Source organism: Hirsutella rhossiliensis, assembly GCF_020360975.1.
Source record: "Hirsutella rhossiliensis strain HR02 chromosome Unknown scaffold00014, whole genome shotgun sequence".
Taxonomy (NCBI): domain Eukaryota; kingdom Fungi; phylum Ascomycota; class Sordariomycetes; order Hypocreales; family Ophiocordycipitaceae; genus Hirsutella; species Hirsutella rhossiliensis.
Genome location: NW_025408680.1, coordinates 770,551 through 783,188, shown reverse-complemented (window position 1 = coordinate 783,188; position 12,638 = coordinate 770,551). Strand labels below are relative to the sequence as shown.

At 60.5% G+C, this 12,638-nt stretch overlaps 5 protein-coding genes across 5 annotated transcripts; 3 read left to right on the top strand and 2 right to left on the bottom strand.

Annotated features, from left to right (window-relative positions):
* Nucleotides 1–23: 23 nt before the first annotated feature.
* HRG_09981 (GMC oxidoreductase domain-containing protein) lies at nt 24–2,351 on the bottom strand (the record flags this gene model as incomplete). The annotated part of the gene is made up of 3 exons (XM_044868452.1): nt 24–919; nt 979–1,547; nt 1,837–2,351. 3 exons carry the CDS (start codon nt 2,349–2,351, stop codon nt 24–26), a joined length of 1,980 nt encoding a protein of 659 aa, XP_044716449.1.
* Nucleotides 2,352–6,357: 4,006 nt separating this feature from the next.
* Nucleotides 6,358–7,618, top strand: HRG_09980 (leucine zipper domain-containing protein; the record flags this gene model as incomplete). The annotated part of the gene is made up of 3 exons (XM_044868451.1): nt 6,358–6,653; nt 6,707–7,244; nt 7,313–7,618. 3 exons carry the CDS (start codon nt 6,358–6,360, stop codon nt 7,616–7,618), a joined length of 1,140 nt encoding a protein of 379 aa, XP_044716448.1.
* An 813-nt stretch (nt 7,619–8,431) lies between these two features.
* On the bottom strand, nt 8,432–9,343 carry HRG_09979 (replication fork protection component swi3 domain-containing protein; the record flags this gene model as incomplete). The annotated part of the gene is made up of 1 exon (XM_044868450.1): nt 8,432–9,343. The coding sequence occupies one exon, from the start codon at nt 9,341–9,343 to the stop codon at nt 8,432–8,434; it is 912 nt and encodes a 303-aa protein (XP_044716447.1).
* A 267-nt stretch (nt 9,344–9,610) lies between these two features.
* HRG_09978 (NADH-ubiquinone oxidoreductase complex i, 21 kDa subunit domain-containing protein) lies at nt 9,611–10,534 on the top strand (the record flags this gene model as incomplete). Its single annotated transcript, XM_044868449.1, has 4 exons — nt 9,611–9,685; nt 9,748–9,764; nt 9,886–10,091; nt 10,254–10,534. 4 exons carry the CDS (start codon nt 9,611–9,613, stop codon nt 10,532–10,534), a joined length of 579 nt encoding a protein of 192 aa, XP_044716446.1.
* A 704-nt stretch (nt 10,535–11,238) lies between these two features.
* Nucleotides 11,239–12,555, top strand: HRG_09977 (Clavaminate synthase-like protein; the record flags this gene model as incomplete). Its single annotated transcript, XM_044868448.1, has 4 exons — nt 11,239–11,771; nt 11,820–11,897; nt 11,949–12,446; nt 12,525–12,555. 4 exons carry the CDS (start codon nt 11,239–11,241, stop codon nt 12,553–12,555), a joined length of 1,140 nt encoding a protein of 379 aa, XP_044716445.1.
* Nucleotides 12,556–12,638: the final 83 nt, after the last annotated feature.

Here is a 12,638-nt window from a genome sequence, read left to right as displayed (position 1 = left end):
CAATGCGTGGTTCCCGCCCAGAGTCAACACTTCATCCCCTCCTCCACCTTGCCCATTGATGCTGCCCCGGCCTCCGTTTCCTCGCCGACATCGTCAAGAATCATGCGAGCCGCCTTCTCGGCAATGGCGTAAACCGTCGCCTGCAGATGTGCGCTGATCTGCAGCGGCATGACGCTCGCGTCCACCACCCTCAGGCCCCTGACGCCGTACACGCGCAGCCGCTCGTCGACGACGCCGCCTTCGATGCCTGCGCGGCCGCCCATGCCGCAGGTGCCCACGGGGTGCCAGTCCGTCATCGTGTTGTCCGCGATCCACTCCTTCAGTCGGTGCTCGTCGCTCACTGTCGAGGCCGGGGGCGACGCCGCGCCGCGCATGATTCCGGCCAGTGGCTCCGTGGCAGTGATTCTGGCCGCGAACCGGGCGCCCTCTTTCATGGCCTGCAGATCGAGCTGGCCGTGGGCTCCGGCGTAGTATCCCGGGTCGATGACGGGTTGGTCCTCGGGCGTCGCCCCGGGACGGATGTGGATGGAGCCGACGGAGAAGGGATACTGCAGCATCAGCAGCATGGTGCCGTATTGCTTCCCCTCGGTGCCCTGGAAGCGTGTGCTCCAGTTGCCGAGGTCGAAGATGTACTCGACCTGGCCCAAGTTGGCCGTGCCGTCGAGCCGCTGCTGCAAGACGGGTCGCTTGTCGGCGTCAAAGGCCGCCAGCTCCCCAGCCTGACGCGACATGGCAGCCAGCCTCTCGTCCGAGACGAAGTGGTTGAACGGCACATAGGCCATGGAGCAGGGCAGCACCGTGAGAGGCCCGTTGCGGTCCCTGACGTATCTTTCCATCGCAGCGGCCGCCATCGACTCGTCTTGTTTGAGCTTGTCCGGATTTTCGAGATCGGGGTCGACTTCAAAGACCATGGGCAGCACTACGGCGTCGTCTTAGCAGACCTTTCCACGCGTCTGCCAGACTCGTGTCTAGACTCACTGAGGTGGTCCTGGAGGTTCTCCCCAACCCTCGGGTTCTCGACAACGACAGGCACGCCGGCCCGAGACAGTACCCCTGGGTCGCCTATCCCGGATAGCTCGAGAATCTGCGGCGAGCTCACGGTTCCGGCCGACAGGATAACCTCGCGAGATGCGAGTGCCACATGCTCCCTGCCTTGGCACGCGAAGCGCACGCCCGTTGCTCTGCACTCGCCTCTATCCTGGGCGAGGATGATGCGATGGACAGTGGCATCGGTCAATATGTGCAGGTTGGGTGGCGACGAGGCGCAGTAGCTGGTCGCGTAAGAGCGGCTGGCGGTGCGAGGGTCGACGGCGTTGACGTTTGTCCAGACACCCACGTTGGAGCCGCCGACGTGGGCTGGGTTAGTGGCAATGCCGAGGGCGTGGAGGGTGCGATGCCACAGCCGGTGAGAGGGGGAGTAGTCGGTCGAGTAGGATACCTGGATGGGGCCCGAGGAGCCAAAGAGGCCCGGATCGTGCGAGACATCATGCTCGCCCGCGAGGGCCTTGCTCGGCGGGTGAAACGTCTCCGACTGCTTGAAGCAGGGTCTGGAGAGAGGGTGGAGGACGGCACTTTGTGTCAGTCAAGTTTAGGGATGCAGATGGGTGGCTGTACATGCACATGGGACAGGCGCAGCGGCGGTGCGAGATACAGAGAGACGGGCCATTCATGGTCTCGGCCATATGGAGGCTGGCGCCTGGACAAGAAAGGGCTTCCTGTTACACAGGGTGGTCGGGTCATGCATGTACGAACGACATGTGCAGTTACGCCGCGCCCACCACGACAAGGGAGACGGGAAAGGGGGGGAAGAAGGGATGCGCAAAGGAAACGACTCACAGCAAGTCATCCCAGCCCCATCCGGCATTGCCAAGCGCCTCCCAGGCGTCGTAGTCGGCCCGGCTGGCACGGTTCCAGGTCATGAAGTTGAGGGCGCTGGTGCCGCCGAGCACCTTGCCCCGGGGCCAGGGGAGGCTCCGGCCGCGGAGCCCGGCCTGCGGCGCCGTCTCAAAGCCCCAGTCATGGCATCCGCCGAGAGCGCGGCCGTACATGGCGGGGATCTCGACATGGTCGCGGGACGACGAGGCGACGACGCCGCCGGCCTCGATGACGCCGACGGTCAGCGAGGGGCTCGTGGCGGCCGCGAGCCGCGAGGCAACGGCCAGCCCGGCGGTGCCGCCGCCGATGACGAGGAAGTCAAAGGCCTGCTTGGCGAAATCATCGGCCGAGACGCGGCATGGCGTGAGGGGAGGCGAGGGAGGTGCCGATACTGCTGCTGCCGCCGCCGCCTTTGACGACTTGGCCGGCGCCGACCTCGAGTTTGAATCTGTCGATATCGTCGCCGTCGTCTTCATCGTGGTTGCAAGAGCAGTCGCCGCCTTCGCCCCTGATCTCCTGCGACCGTTTTTCCCGGCCCGGCCCTTTTTATCAAGTGATTGACTGCTAAAGTTCCCGAGTGTCGTTGGTTTTGCTCGACCGAGACACGGCTAGCCAAGGGACCCCCAATGTCCATTATCTACTCCGGTTGTGCCGGGGCAAAGGAAGCACCTCGGCTGTATAAGCGTGGATGGACCAACAAGCTATGTACGCAACTACGGATGGATGGATGTCGTACAGACATGCGGTACGGAAGAGGCAGCAGCCAGGGGGCACGGCTCCAAGGGCATCTGATTCTTCCTGTGCTACCTGCCTGTTCTGCAAAAGCGTCCTGCCCGAAAAGATACTTGCATGATGGCTCGACCGAAGTGTTGCTGCTTTGGGGATGCTGATGGTGAGCTGGTGGCTGCCTGGCCCCCCTCGCGGAGCTTCTGCATCCTTCTTCAGCCCATTCGTCACCCGTCTTACCGATGATTCGGCCCCCCCCCCCCAAGCATCGGACGCCCATCGCATGCAATCTCGGAGAGTGCCACATGAGCCTTTTTCAAGACTGGGGGGCTCTTGGCTCCAACGGCCCGCCCATCTGGCCAGCCGGCGATGGGACACTCGGGTCAAAGGCAAAAGGTCACGGCAGCCAAGGATCTGATAAAGGCCAGACGGGTCCAGTGAGGAGCGAAGCAGGACCCGCGCCCTCCAGGTCGGACCCCGGCTCGTCATATGTTACGCTCGCATAAAGCCCTAGCATCTGTGTGTTCGAGGCTAATAAGCGAGAGCGCACACGCAGCGCAACTGACTTGCCGCTGCATTGATATCCCTGGGTCGTTTCGCTTGGGCTTACGTTAATATGGCCCTCCCTACGAAGCATCGTATGTTGGTCAGACTGGTAAATGTGTGCGTACAGTACTTACTACTGTGTGCAGACAAAGAAGAGGGGCTCCGCCGTGGGAGGGCCCGACGTTACAGACATGCACGCAGTGGAGGCCGGCGACGGAGGAGCCGAGAGCCTCCCTATCACTTGGCGGTTGGCGCAGCAGAGTTATTTCACTCTGTGGCCGCCGTTCACAGCATCGAGGTTGGTTTCTCGATGAAGCATGGTCCTGTTTGACTTCAATATTTCCTGGCCTGGCCGGCGGGAAAAGGCTGCGAAGCAACACAACCAGCCAGCCTTTTCTGTGGAAGCAAACCACGGCTCTGGCATGCCGCCATGTGTCCCACGCACGACATTTGCAAGCGCTTACGCATCGCGTCGTTTGGGCCGGCGCTGAGAGCTCGTAATCCTCAGGAGAGCGGAAGGAGAGGTGGTCCCTTGCGAATCATCACGATGGCCCCACGCTCGGTGCCGACTGATGCTGAAACGCGAGGTATATTGGGAAGCTTGGACGAGCGTTTGGGCTTCTAGAAGAGCCGCGTCCGGCACGACAGCATTGTGTGTGTTTTGTATGTGTGGCTACTCCGCAAGTAATGCACATGTAATACTGTAACTTATGCACGCGCGGGACAGGCAGAGAGATCAGGCTACCGTCGTACGAGTCCTGACCCTTGACTGTGGACAGGATGCGATTCATGTTGCCCGCGGCGAGGGGCCATGCAGACAGCCAGCCGTTGGACGCACACATACGGATACACTGACTGCACTGTATGGCTACTGTGCGTAGTGGAAGATGGGTGGGTCAATCAATTTCTTATGTCCGCAACAGGAGAGTGAGTGAGTGTATGCACAGACAGGCTCGACTGAGACGAGGCGAGACATGCGACGATGCGGCAGGGAGGCAAACAAACAGCATCGAGAGAATGTGACGGGCAGCTACGGTAGCATCGGATGACAACAAAAGCTATTTGACGAGCTAGTCGTGACGGGCCAAAAGTTGCGCGCCACGGCCATGACAGTCGACAGTCGAAGGGGGGGGGGGGATGTTTCGGTCTGACATTGGACAAAGACGTCTTTGCTAATTACTCAGGCCGGGGGACTTATTCCAGTGAAATGTACAGTATGTGTGCCTGCATTCACCCGTACTACATGGCATTTTGCCGAGTACGCGTGTCGGGTTAGCTATAGCTGAAGGGTCTGCAGGTGGATGGATGCCACGGATACTTGGTTCTGCTCATGTTCGGAAATGCCCACGATCCATCACTCACCCTACCCAAGGCAGGGGGCACACACGAGCGCGATGCCATGCATCCGTCGTTTTTTCTTTTCCCTTTGGCATTCATTCTCATCGTGTTTTGTTTTCTAGCTGTGTCTCTGGCGCGAGCGCGAGGCCGAGGTTTTCGATTCCATCCCGATTGGCGGCGGGCCGAACCCTCGTCCCGTCGTTTCGGGCGCTCCCTTACGCCGCCGAAGGTGGTTGTGAAAGCCCGCCAAGAGAGGGCGAGACATGGAGACATGGAGACGTGCAACATGCAAGTCAGGTACGAAAAAAAGAAAAAGAAGAAAGGAGATGAACAGGGGCGCAAGGGAATATGCCGTCTTGGTCTCCCCGTGGGCCTATCCGTAATTACTGTGTATCCGAATAGTCCTGCCGCTCAGACGCTCGTGGGTCGCGTCTGAGTCGGGCTAATGAATAAGGGAGTAGGGGGCTATTCTAGATGCGGCGTCTTTGGGATGCGTCGACAGATTCGAAGCAGTCGAGCACTATTTTGGCCATGGATTGGTCATGAAAAGCTATCTGGATCCCCGAAGCATTGGTTTTAATGCCGAGCCTGTGTAATGTGAATCAGAGCCCTGAACAATAGCAAGGCCCGGTGGTTTAACGTCTGTCGATGCGAATGTCGCAGGCCTTGTAATGCAGTGAATGAGCGAAAAGGGTCGAGATTGGCCAATGTCTCGGCCGTCTCCCTCGGCGATCCAGGCCCTTGGAGGAGGGAGTGCTCCCTGCCTTTGAGCGGCGAGCAAGCTTAGCAAGCAGGACGGACGCGAGTCCAAGTCGGCAGCTTGCATCAAAAACCAGGGAAAGCATTCATTGCTTTGGCTCGTGTGTATACAGGAAGGTGCGACTTGCTTATTAGAGATAATAGGGGCGAGAACCTTGGGAGGTGCGTGGGCGATTCCAGCCGCTCCTTTTCAGCAAATACGAAGTACCGGCTATGCGGATGGACTGGGGCACAGCTACTTGGTACCACGGGTATACGAGAAGCATACGGGAATACCGTGCTGTAGAGTACGTCCAACATGCTTGTGGTGATCTGCGCGTCTCCCTTCTCTTGGCTGCCGGCTTTTGACAAGACAGACACTAGTTCACTGTATCCTCCGGAAGGCGCGGATAGAATTCGAACCTCCCAGGCTCGGGATGGCAGGCACAACTCAGCATGCCTGCCGCCGAGCGTTGCCAAGGCACAGCGTCTCCATGCCTGGGGCAGGCGCTACTCGCAACTTCCCTCTCGGTGCTTGCCTTCCCCTGGCGAGATACGGATACCTACTGCCAAGCGCATGCCGTGAAAAATAGCTGTGCTCCCGCAACTTGGAAACTTTTCCCCCGCTCCACTCCCCTGAAGCTAAGCGGTATCCGCTCGCTCCTCCTCCCTGGAATCATGGCGCAGCCCCCTCCGTCGTCCCTTCCCCTCCGCAACTGCCCTTGGTGGCGGGGGCCCCCTTTTTTTCGTGTCCTGTATCCGTAGTCAGTACGGAGTACGTACCGTGTCGGCCCTTGCCTGCCTGAGGCACCCCCCCCCCCCTTCCTCCCATCCCACCCCCGATCCTACCACTGTGTCCTCTAGATAAAGACCCTCCACAGCCCGCCGTCCAGCTACGGGATTGCACCTGGCCCAACGCCAAATACATCAAGACACGCTGTCCTCTTCCCTCATCCATCGTCACCTGACCCGACGCCCACTCATTCGCTTTATCCAGGCCCCGCTCCGGCCGCTGACTCACTCGCCGCCTGCCATGCCGCCCACGTATAACAGTCTTTGACGGAACGGGCTCCTGTAGCGTCATCACCCAAGCAAAGCCAAACTCACCGCTCAACACCACAAAGAGTCCCCAACATGGCGCTTCAGCAACCCTCGCCCACCGTCAAGCTTGAGGCCTCGACCGAGCCGCTCATCTCGACGCTTCCCAGCGAGGGCCTCTTCCGGTCACCCAGCCCTTCGTCTCCCGCGCCCACCACGATGAACCCCATGGACATGATGACGCCCGAGCCCACAGCCGACGACCAGCGGTTATCTTCAGTTCCTGAGGATCAGTCAGAGACCCCTGGGCCCACGTCGGAAAAGAAGTCTTCCAAGAAGCGAAAATCATGGGGCCAAGTCTTACCCGAGCCCAAAACCAACCTCCCTCCGAGGTATGTTGCCTTCCGTTTCCCATTTCGGACTCCTGCCTGACCCATGTTCGCAGGAAACGAGCCAAGACGGAGGACGAAAAGGAGCAGCGGCGTGTCGAGCGCGTTCTCCGCAACCGTCGCGCCGCCCAGTCTTCTCGTGAGCGCAAGAGGCTCGAGGTTGAGGCTCTCGAGATCCGGAACAAGGAGCTCGAGAACTTACTTCTCAACGCCCGAAAGGCAAACCTGATGCTCGTCGAAGAGCTCAACCGCTTCCGGCGCGACTCGGGTGTCGTCACCCGCTCTTCTTCACCTCTAGACTCGCTCCGCGACAACCCCATCACCCTGTCGCAGCAGCTCTTTGGCTCCCAAGACGAGCTCAAGCCCGCCCCTGAGCACTCTAACCTCGGCGAGCTGATGATGTCGTCTGCCAATCCCACCGTCAACCCCGCCTCCCTCTCTCCCGAGCTTACCCCCGTCCCGGACCTGGCCCCGACGTCCGCCCCTGTCAAGACAGAAGCGCAGCCCGGCCAACAGACCACGGCCACCTCCCCCGACTTGACACAACGTCCTGCAGAGATGTTGTGCGACCTGCGGTGTCATACGTCGGCGGAGGTGTCCCAGTCGTTGCCGGGCTCGCAGATTCGGACCTCGCCACTCCTGGCCTGGACCTTGCAGCTCAGGATGATGCTCCTTTCAGCCTCGGCGATTCTCTCGGCCTGTCATCGGCCCTTGGTGCAGATCGCTATGTCCTCGAAAGCGGGCTTCTCGCTTCTCCCATCTCCTCAACTCTTGACGACGATTATCTGGTTGGTGACTCTGCCGCCGACCTCTCGGCCCAGTCAGCCTTCGACTTCTTCAACATCGACGACTTCCTCAACGACGAGGCAAACCACGCCGCCTCAGACTTTGTGGCAGCGAGCGATGACGCCGCTGCGGACCACGGCCTCGAGCCCCAAGTCCACGACTCTGAGATTCAAGTCTCTTAGGAAGATCCTATCCAGCAGCCCCAATCTGGCGCGTCCCTTGATGGATGCGACGATGGAGGCATTGCGGTTGGTCTCCGAGAGATGCGATGACCGGGTCGAGGACTTGGGGACCAAGTCCTGTGCGACGCGCGGCGAGAATGCCCAGCTGACACAATGTCTGAGAGGCGCAAACTTGCCGTCTCGTGAAGTTCTCCTGACTCTGCTCTGGGCCCTCAGGCTCGAGGAGCAGAGGCTTAAGCGGAGGAGCGAGGCACTACTCGGAGCCGGTCGTGGCATCCCAACGGAGCAGCCAACCAGAAAATATGTACTCCAAATTTCAAAAACGTCTCGGAGTGGGCGTGGAGCCGGTGATGGTATAAAGAAGCGCTATCGCCTGGCCTAGAGCTTTTTTTTCTTTTCCAAGACCAAAAATCTGTGTGACTGTTTGGATGGGACGGGGCAAGAGGGGAAGGTATATAGGCGCAAGTCGGTTCAAGTATCACGAGGAAACGAGTGCGAGCAACTCGCAACCGGTGAGGCGTCAAATGTATTATTTTATGTGCAATACGATTTGCATCCCGATGCGCAACTGGTTAGACGTGAACCGGTTCGCCCACCCCAGTGGTCCCTGAACCCTGTCGTTCATGTGACTCATGATGTTCCGTTCGATAATTTTCCTTTGTCGCAGCTGTGCATTGCTGTAGATTATTTGTGAGCCCTTCCTCAACCGCTTGCTCGCCTCTTGGATCCCTGGTCCGTTCAGAGCCCTCCATAGGATGCCTGTCTTTCGGCCCTGAACCCCTTGAGAGCCTTCCCCAGGTCTGTCTTTCACCACTACCCTGCCATTTCCGCCATAATTGCCTCCTCATCGGCAAAGTCATTGGTCTGGCGGTCACCGGGCGGAATACTTGAATGTTTGCCACCTCCGTGATCGAGTCCCTCTGCCTCGGCGATTAAGGCGTCGAGATCATCCTCCTCGGATTCCGCATTCGAGGGCCGTGCTCGCAGTGGCGGGAGCGGATGACTGTCAGCTTGTTCCGCCTCCCCGATGAGGGCGTCGAGGTCATCCGCGTTGTCGAGCATATCAGCGCTGCGAGCAGGCGCCCGGGGTGTGGCATCGTATAGATCGTCGTCGTCAGGAACACCCGGGTCCGGCGCTGGCGTGCGCGGCCGAGGACTTGACTCGGCTGGACCGCCAGTAGACTCTTGCAGCGGGTTCCGGGCGTCTTCGTTGGCGACCTCTTCCTCCTCCTCGTCACGATCGTTTTCGGCGGGCTTGGGCTTGCCCTCGTCGATCCAGTCCTTTCGCGCCGCCATGACGCGCTTCTTGTGGCCCGTCTTCTCGACCATGACGAGGGCGTCGAGAAACCTGGCCTTGGGGAAGAGGTCATCGAGCCAGAGCTGGTAAAGGGAGAGCAGGCGCGAGGCGTCCGAGAACTCGTGGCCCTTGCCCTTGAGGCGAAGGTTGCGGGCGCGCTCGCGCAGCTTGGGGACGCCGGCGGGGCCGAGCAGGCGGTCCTCGTCGAGCTTGACGTTGGGGACGCGGGCGCGCTTCTGGACCTCGACTTGCTCGTCGATGCCGAGGCCGGCGTCGGCTTCGGTGCGTTTCCTGGACTTGGTGGTGGTGGGCGGCGGCGAGGCGAAGGGGTCGTCGTCGTCGTCGGAGAAGAGGGGGGCGTCGACGCCGTAGTTGTCTAGGTCGTCGTGCCGGGGAGGAGGGGCGTTTGTGGTTGCGGCCGAGGGCATTGTGGTGGGTGGTGCTGCGTACTGTTTTCGTGGTGTTGGTGATGGGAGAATGACTCCGTCTCTCACTCTACGCGTCTTCTCTTGGCGGAACGCGACGTGACGCCAGGAAGGTACGTATCGTGACGAAATGCTCCTGGTCACGTGCTGGACGGTATTATACTCACGTGATGTCTCTGGAGCCATCCACCCAAGGCATTGAGCTTCGACTCCTCCCCATCTGGCGACGCAATCGGGAGGAAACGCCTCGGGCAAACAGCAGCCGCATCAATGGCCGACACCACGACGAAGCAGAACCCGGCGTCTTACGTCGGGGTGAGCAAGGTCGTCGAGACGGACTATCCGGTACGAAAAGACTGGCGATGCACAGGCGCAATCGGATGCTTTGGCTGACCTTGGCACTCTAGCTCATCGACAATGATCCGTACGTTTCTCCGCTCGCACAACCTCGCTCGGCCCTTTCTCGACGGATGACGAGCTGCTGGTTTTTCTGCAGATTGGAGGATATGGATGGCTGGGGTGTGAGGTTGCTGACGCTGCCGCAGCCATTTCAAGCGTGTCGTGGGATATGCGCGGACATCAGACTACGTTGCCGGCGCCACTGCGGCGGCCTTTGGCCCGGCGGCGCTCTTGACCCTCGAGAGGTTTGCGCCGTCTCACGTGGGCAAGGGCGGGTTCGCCAAGGCCATGCGCCTGGCCGGCTTCATCGGCCTGGCGGGCGGTTTTCTCTATTTTTACCAACGATCGTGCCGTACGTTTGATCCAGTCCCGGTTTCTCTCTCCCAGTGCTACGATACGGCCGAGTATACATGGAGCCGAAAAACACACTATTTGGAGAGCATGGCAAGAGCCGAGGCGCTGGCAGAGAGAAGCACAGCAACGGGCTAACCATGGACTATCTGCATGACTCTAGTGCGGCTCTACGGCGCGACGGAAAACGCTCGCGAAGTGGAAATGGACATGCGCGAGATGGTGGACAAGGTCAAGGCCGGGCAGCCGCTGTACGGCGAGAGCAAGCTGAGTCCGTACCTGCAGGGAGTGGCAGCGCGGCAGAGCAGGTACTCGGCACTCTTCTTCAGCGCGATCCCGTGGTTCAACTTTGTCAACCACAACCAGCACGGCGTCGACACGGCAAAGTACTACCAGCAAGCAGAGCGGGAGCTCGAGGCGGAGCGGACGAGCAAGGGGCAGTGAGGGAGAAGGCGTGTATATTTAGTGGTGAGGTGTGCCTCGACATCGTTTGACTCCCGTCGTAGAAAAGGAGAAGTGGTTTTATGCGCCTGAGAGTCTGTGGTTTGGCGGGTTTTTATTGAGCGATGAGTTGGTTGATTTGCCCTACCCTAGGCCTGCCTCAGCTCGAAGCAACAGCGAAACAAAGACAACAGCGCCCGCCGTCTTTGGCTTGCCTTTCGTTACGTGTCGATTGTCTGGGGTTTGGACAGACGCATGTCGAGTCGTCGGTAGGAAAGCACAGCGAGAGAGGGAGGAAAAGGCACCAATAAGAGGCCTTTCCGAGGTCAGCAGCAGCTGTTTGCGATCACGGGCCGGCCAGCGGCAAGCACTAGTCTTTGAACGGCATGGCTCCTTTGCGAGGTCGGCCGGCTCCGAGCTCTTGCTCGATTTGCGACTTTTGGCCGGCTCAAGTTGCATTGCATGATGAAGAGTTGAAGAGAGAGGGCAGGAGAGGGCAGGAGAGGGCAGGAGAGGGCAGGAGAGGCGGATGATTGAAGAGTCGAGTCTCGCCTTTCCTCTCACAACTTGCAACTTGGGCCGTTTCCCTCGCTTCCTTTTGGCATATCAAGTTCTCCGCTGTCCACTGTCCACTGTCCGCTGTCTGCTGTCCGCTGTCCCCCTTCTTCCTCCTGTGCATGCAGAATCCAGCTCACCCCCGAGTCACCATGGAGCAAGAGCACATGAAGCTCCCCGTCATCAACCTCGACGTCTACCTCGACAATCCGTGCGCCTCGTCCCCCCCGGTCCAGCAGGAGTGCCGCCGGGCCGCCGACGCCCTCATCACCTACGGCGCGCTGGTGCTGCACGACTCGCGCGTCGCCGAGCGCGACAACGAGCGCTTCCTCGACCTCGTCGAGGACTACTTTGCCCAGCCCGAGGCCGACTTGCGCCGCGACGAGCGGCCCGACCTGAGCTACCAGATCGGCGTCACGCTCGAGAACACGGAGAAGCCCAAGTGCGCCGTCGACGAGCCCTGCCTCGACGTCATCCAGCGCCTGCACCCGTCCCAGCGGCCCCTCGACATCTCGGCCCACGCGCCCGACCCCAAGTGTCGCTTCTTCTGGCGCATGGCCGAGCCGCCGCCGTACGAGACGCAGTTCCCGGGGCTGAATGCGCCCAACGTGGTTCCCGACGCGCCGCACATCAAGGACCGTTGGGCCCCGTGCATGGATCAGTGGGGGACGTCGATGAAGAATGCGTGAGTTTGCCCCTGTCTCGTCACCATGACTACGTCTAAAACCCACAGCGTCTCCAAGCTCTCGGAAATGGTCGCCATCGGCCTGGGCCTCCCCGCCCACTTCTTCAGCGACGCTGGACGATACGGGTTCGTCTCGCAAGCCTGAGCTCCCGTCTCCCGACTTACATGCCCTCCCAGGCCCCATCTCCTCGCCCCGACCGCCTCGGACCTGGCCAAGTACGGTCAAAGGGACACCATCCTCGCCGGCTTCCACACCGACCTCAACTTCCTCACCATCCACGGCCGCTCGCGCTACCCGGGGCTCAACATCTGGGCGCGCAACACGGGCAACCGCATCCCCGTCAAGATCCCGCCCGGCAACCACCTGCTCGTCCAGGCCGGCAAGCAGCTCGAGCACATCACCGGCAGTCTCATCAAGGCCGGCTATCACGAGGTCGTGGTCAACGACGACACCATCGCCGCCGTCGAGAGGCGCTCCCGAGAGTTCCCTGACCGGCCCCTGATCCGCATCTCCAGCACCCTGTTCTGGCACCTCAACTCCGACTTTGACCTGGATCCCGTGCCCGAGCTGGTGGAGCGTGCGCGCGAGCTGAGGGCTGAGCAGGCCAAGATTGGTCGCGACGAGGGCGACGTGGCTGCTTATCCCCCCATCAAGGTTGGCCACCAAGTCCAAGGGTGAGTTGCGTTCCCTCCCGCCTTCGAGGTCATGTGCGAGGCGAAAACCTGCCACTGACGATGCTTCAACACGGCAAGCGAGCTCAAGCACATCGCCTTGATGGTATGAGACGCGGTGCCGTGTACGACGTCAGCTCCCAAAGGGGAAGTCGAGCGGTGGCGACGACATGAAGAGGACGTTGATGAGGTTTG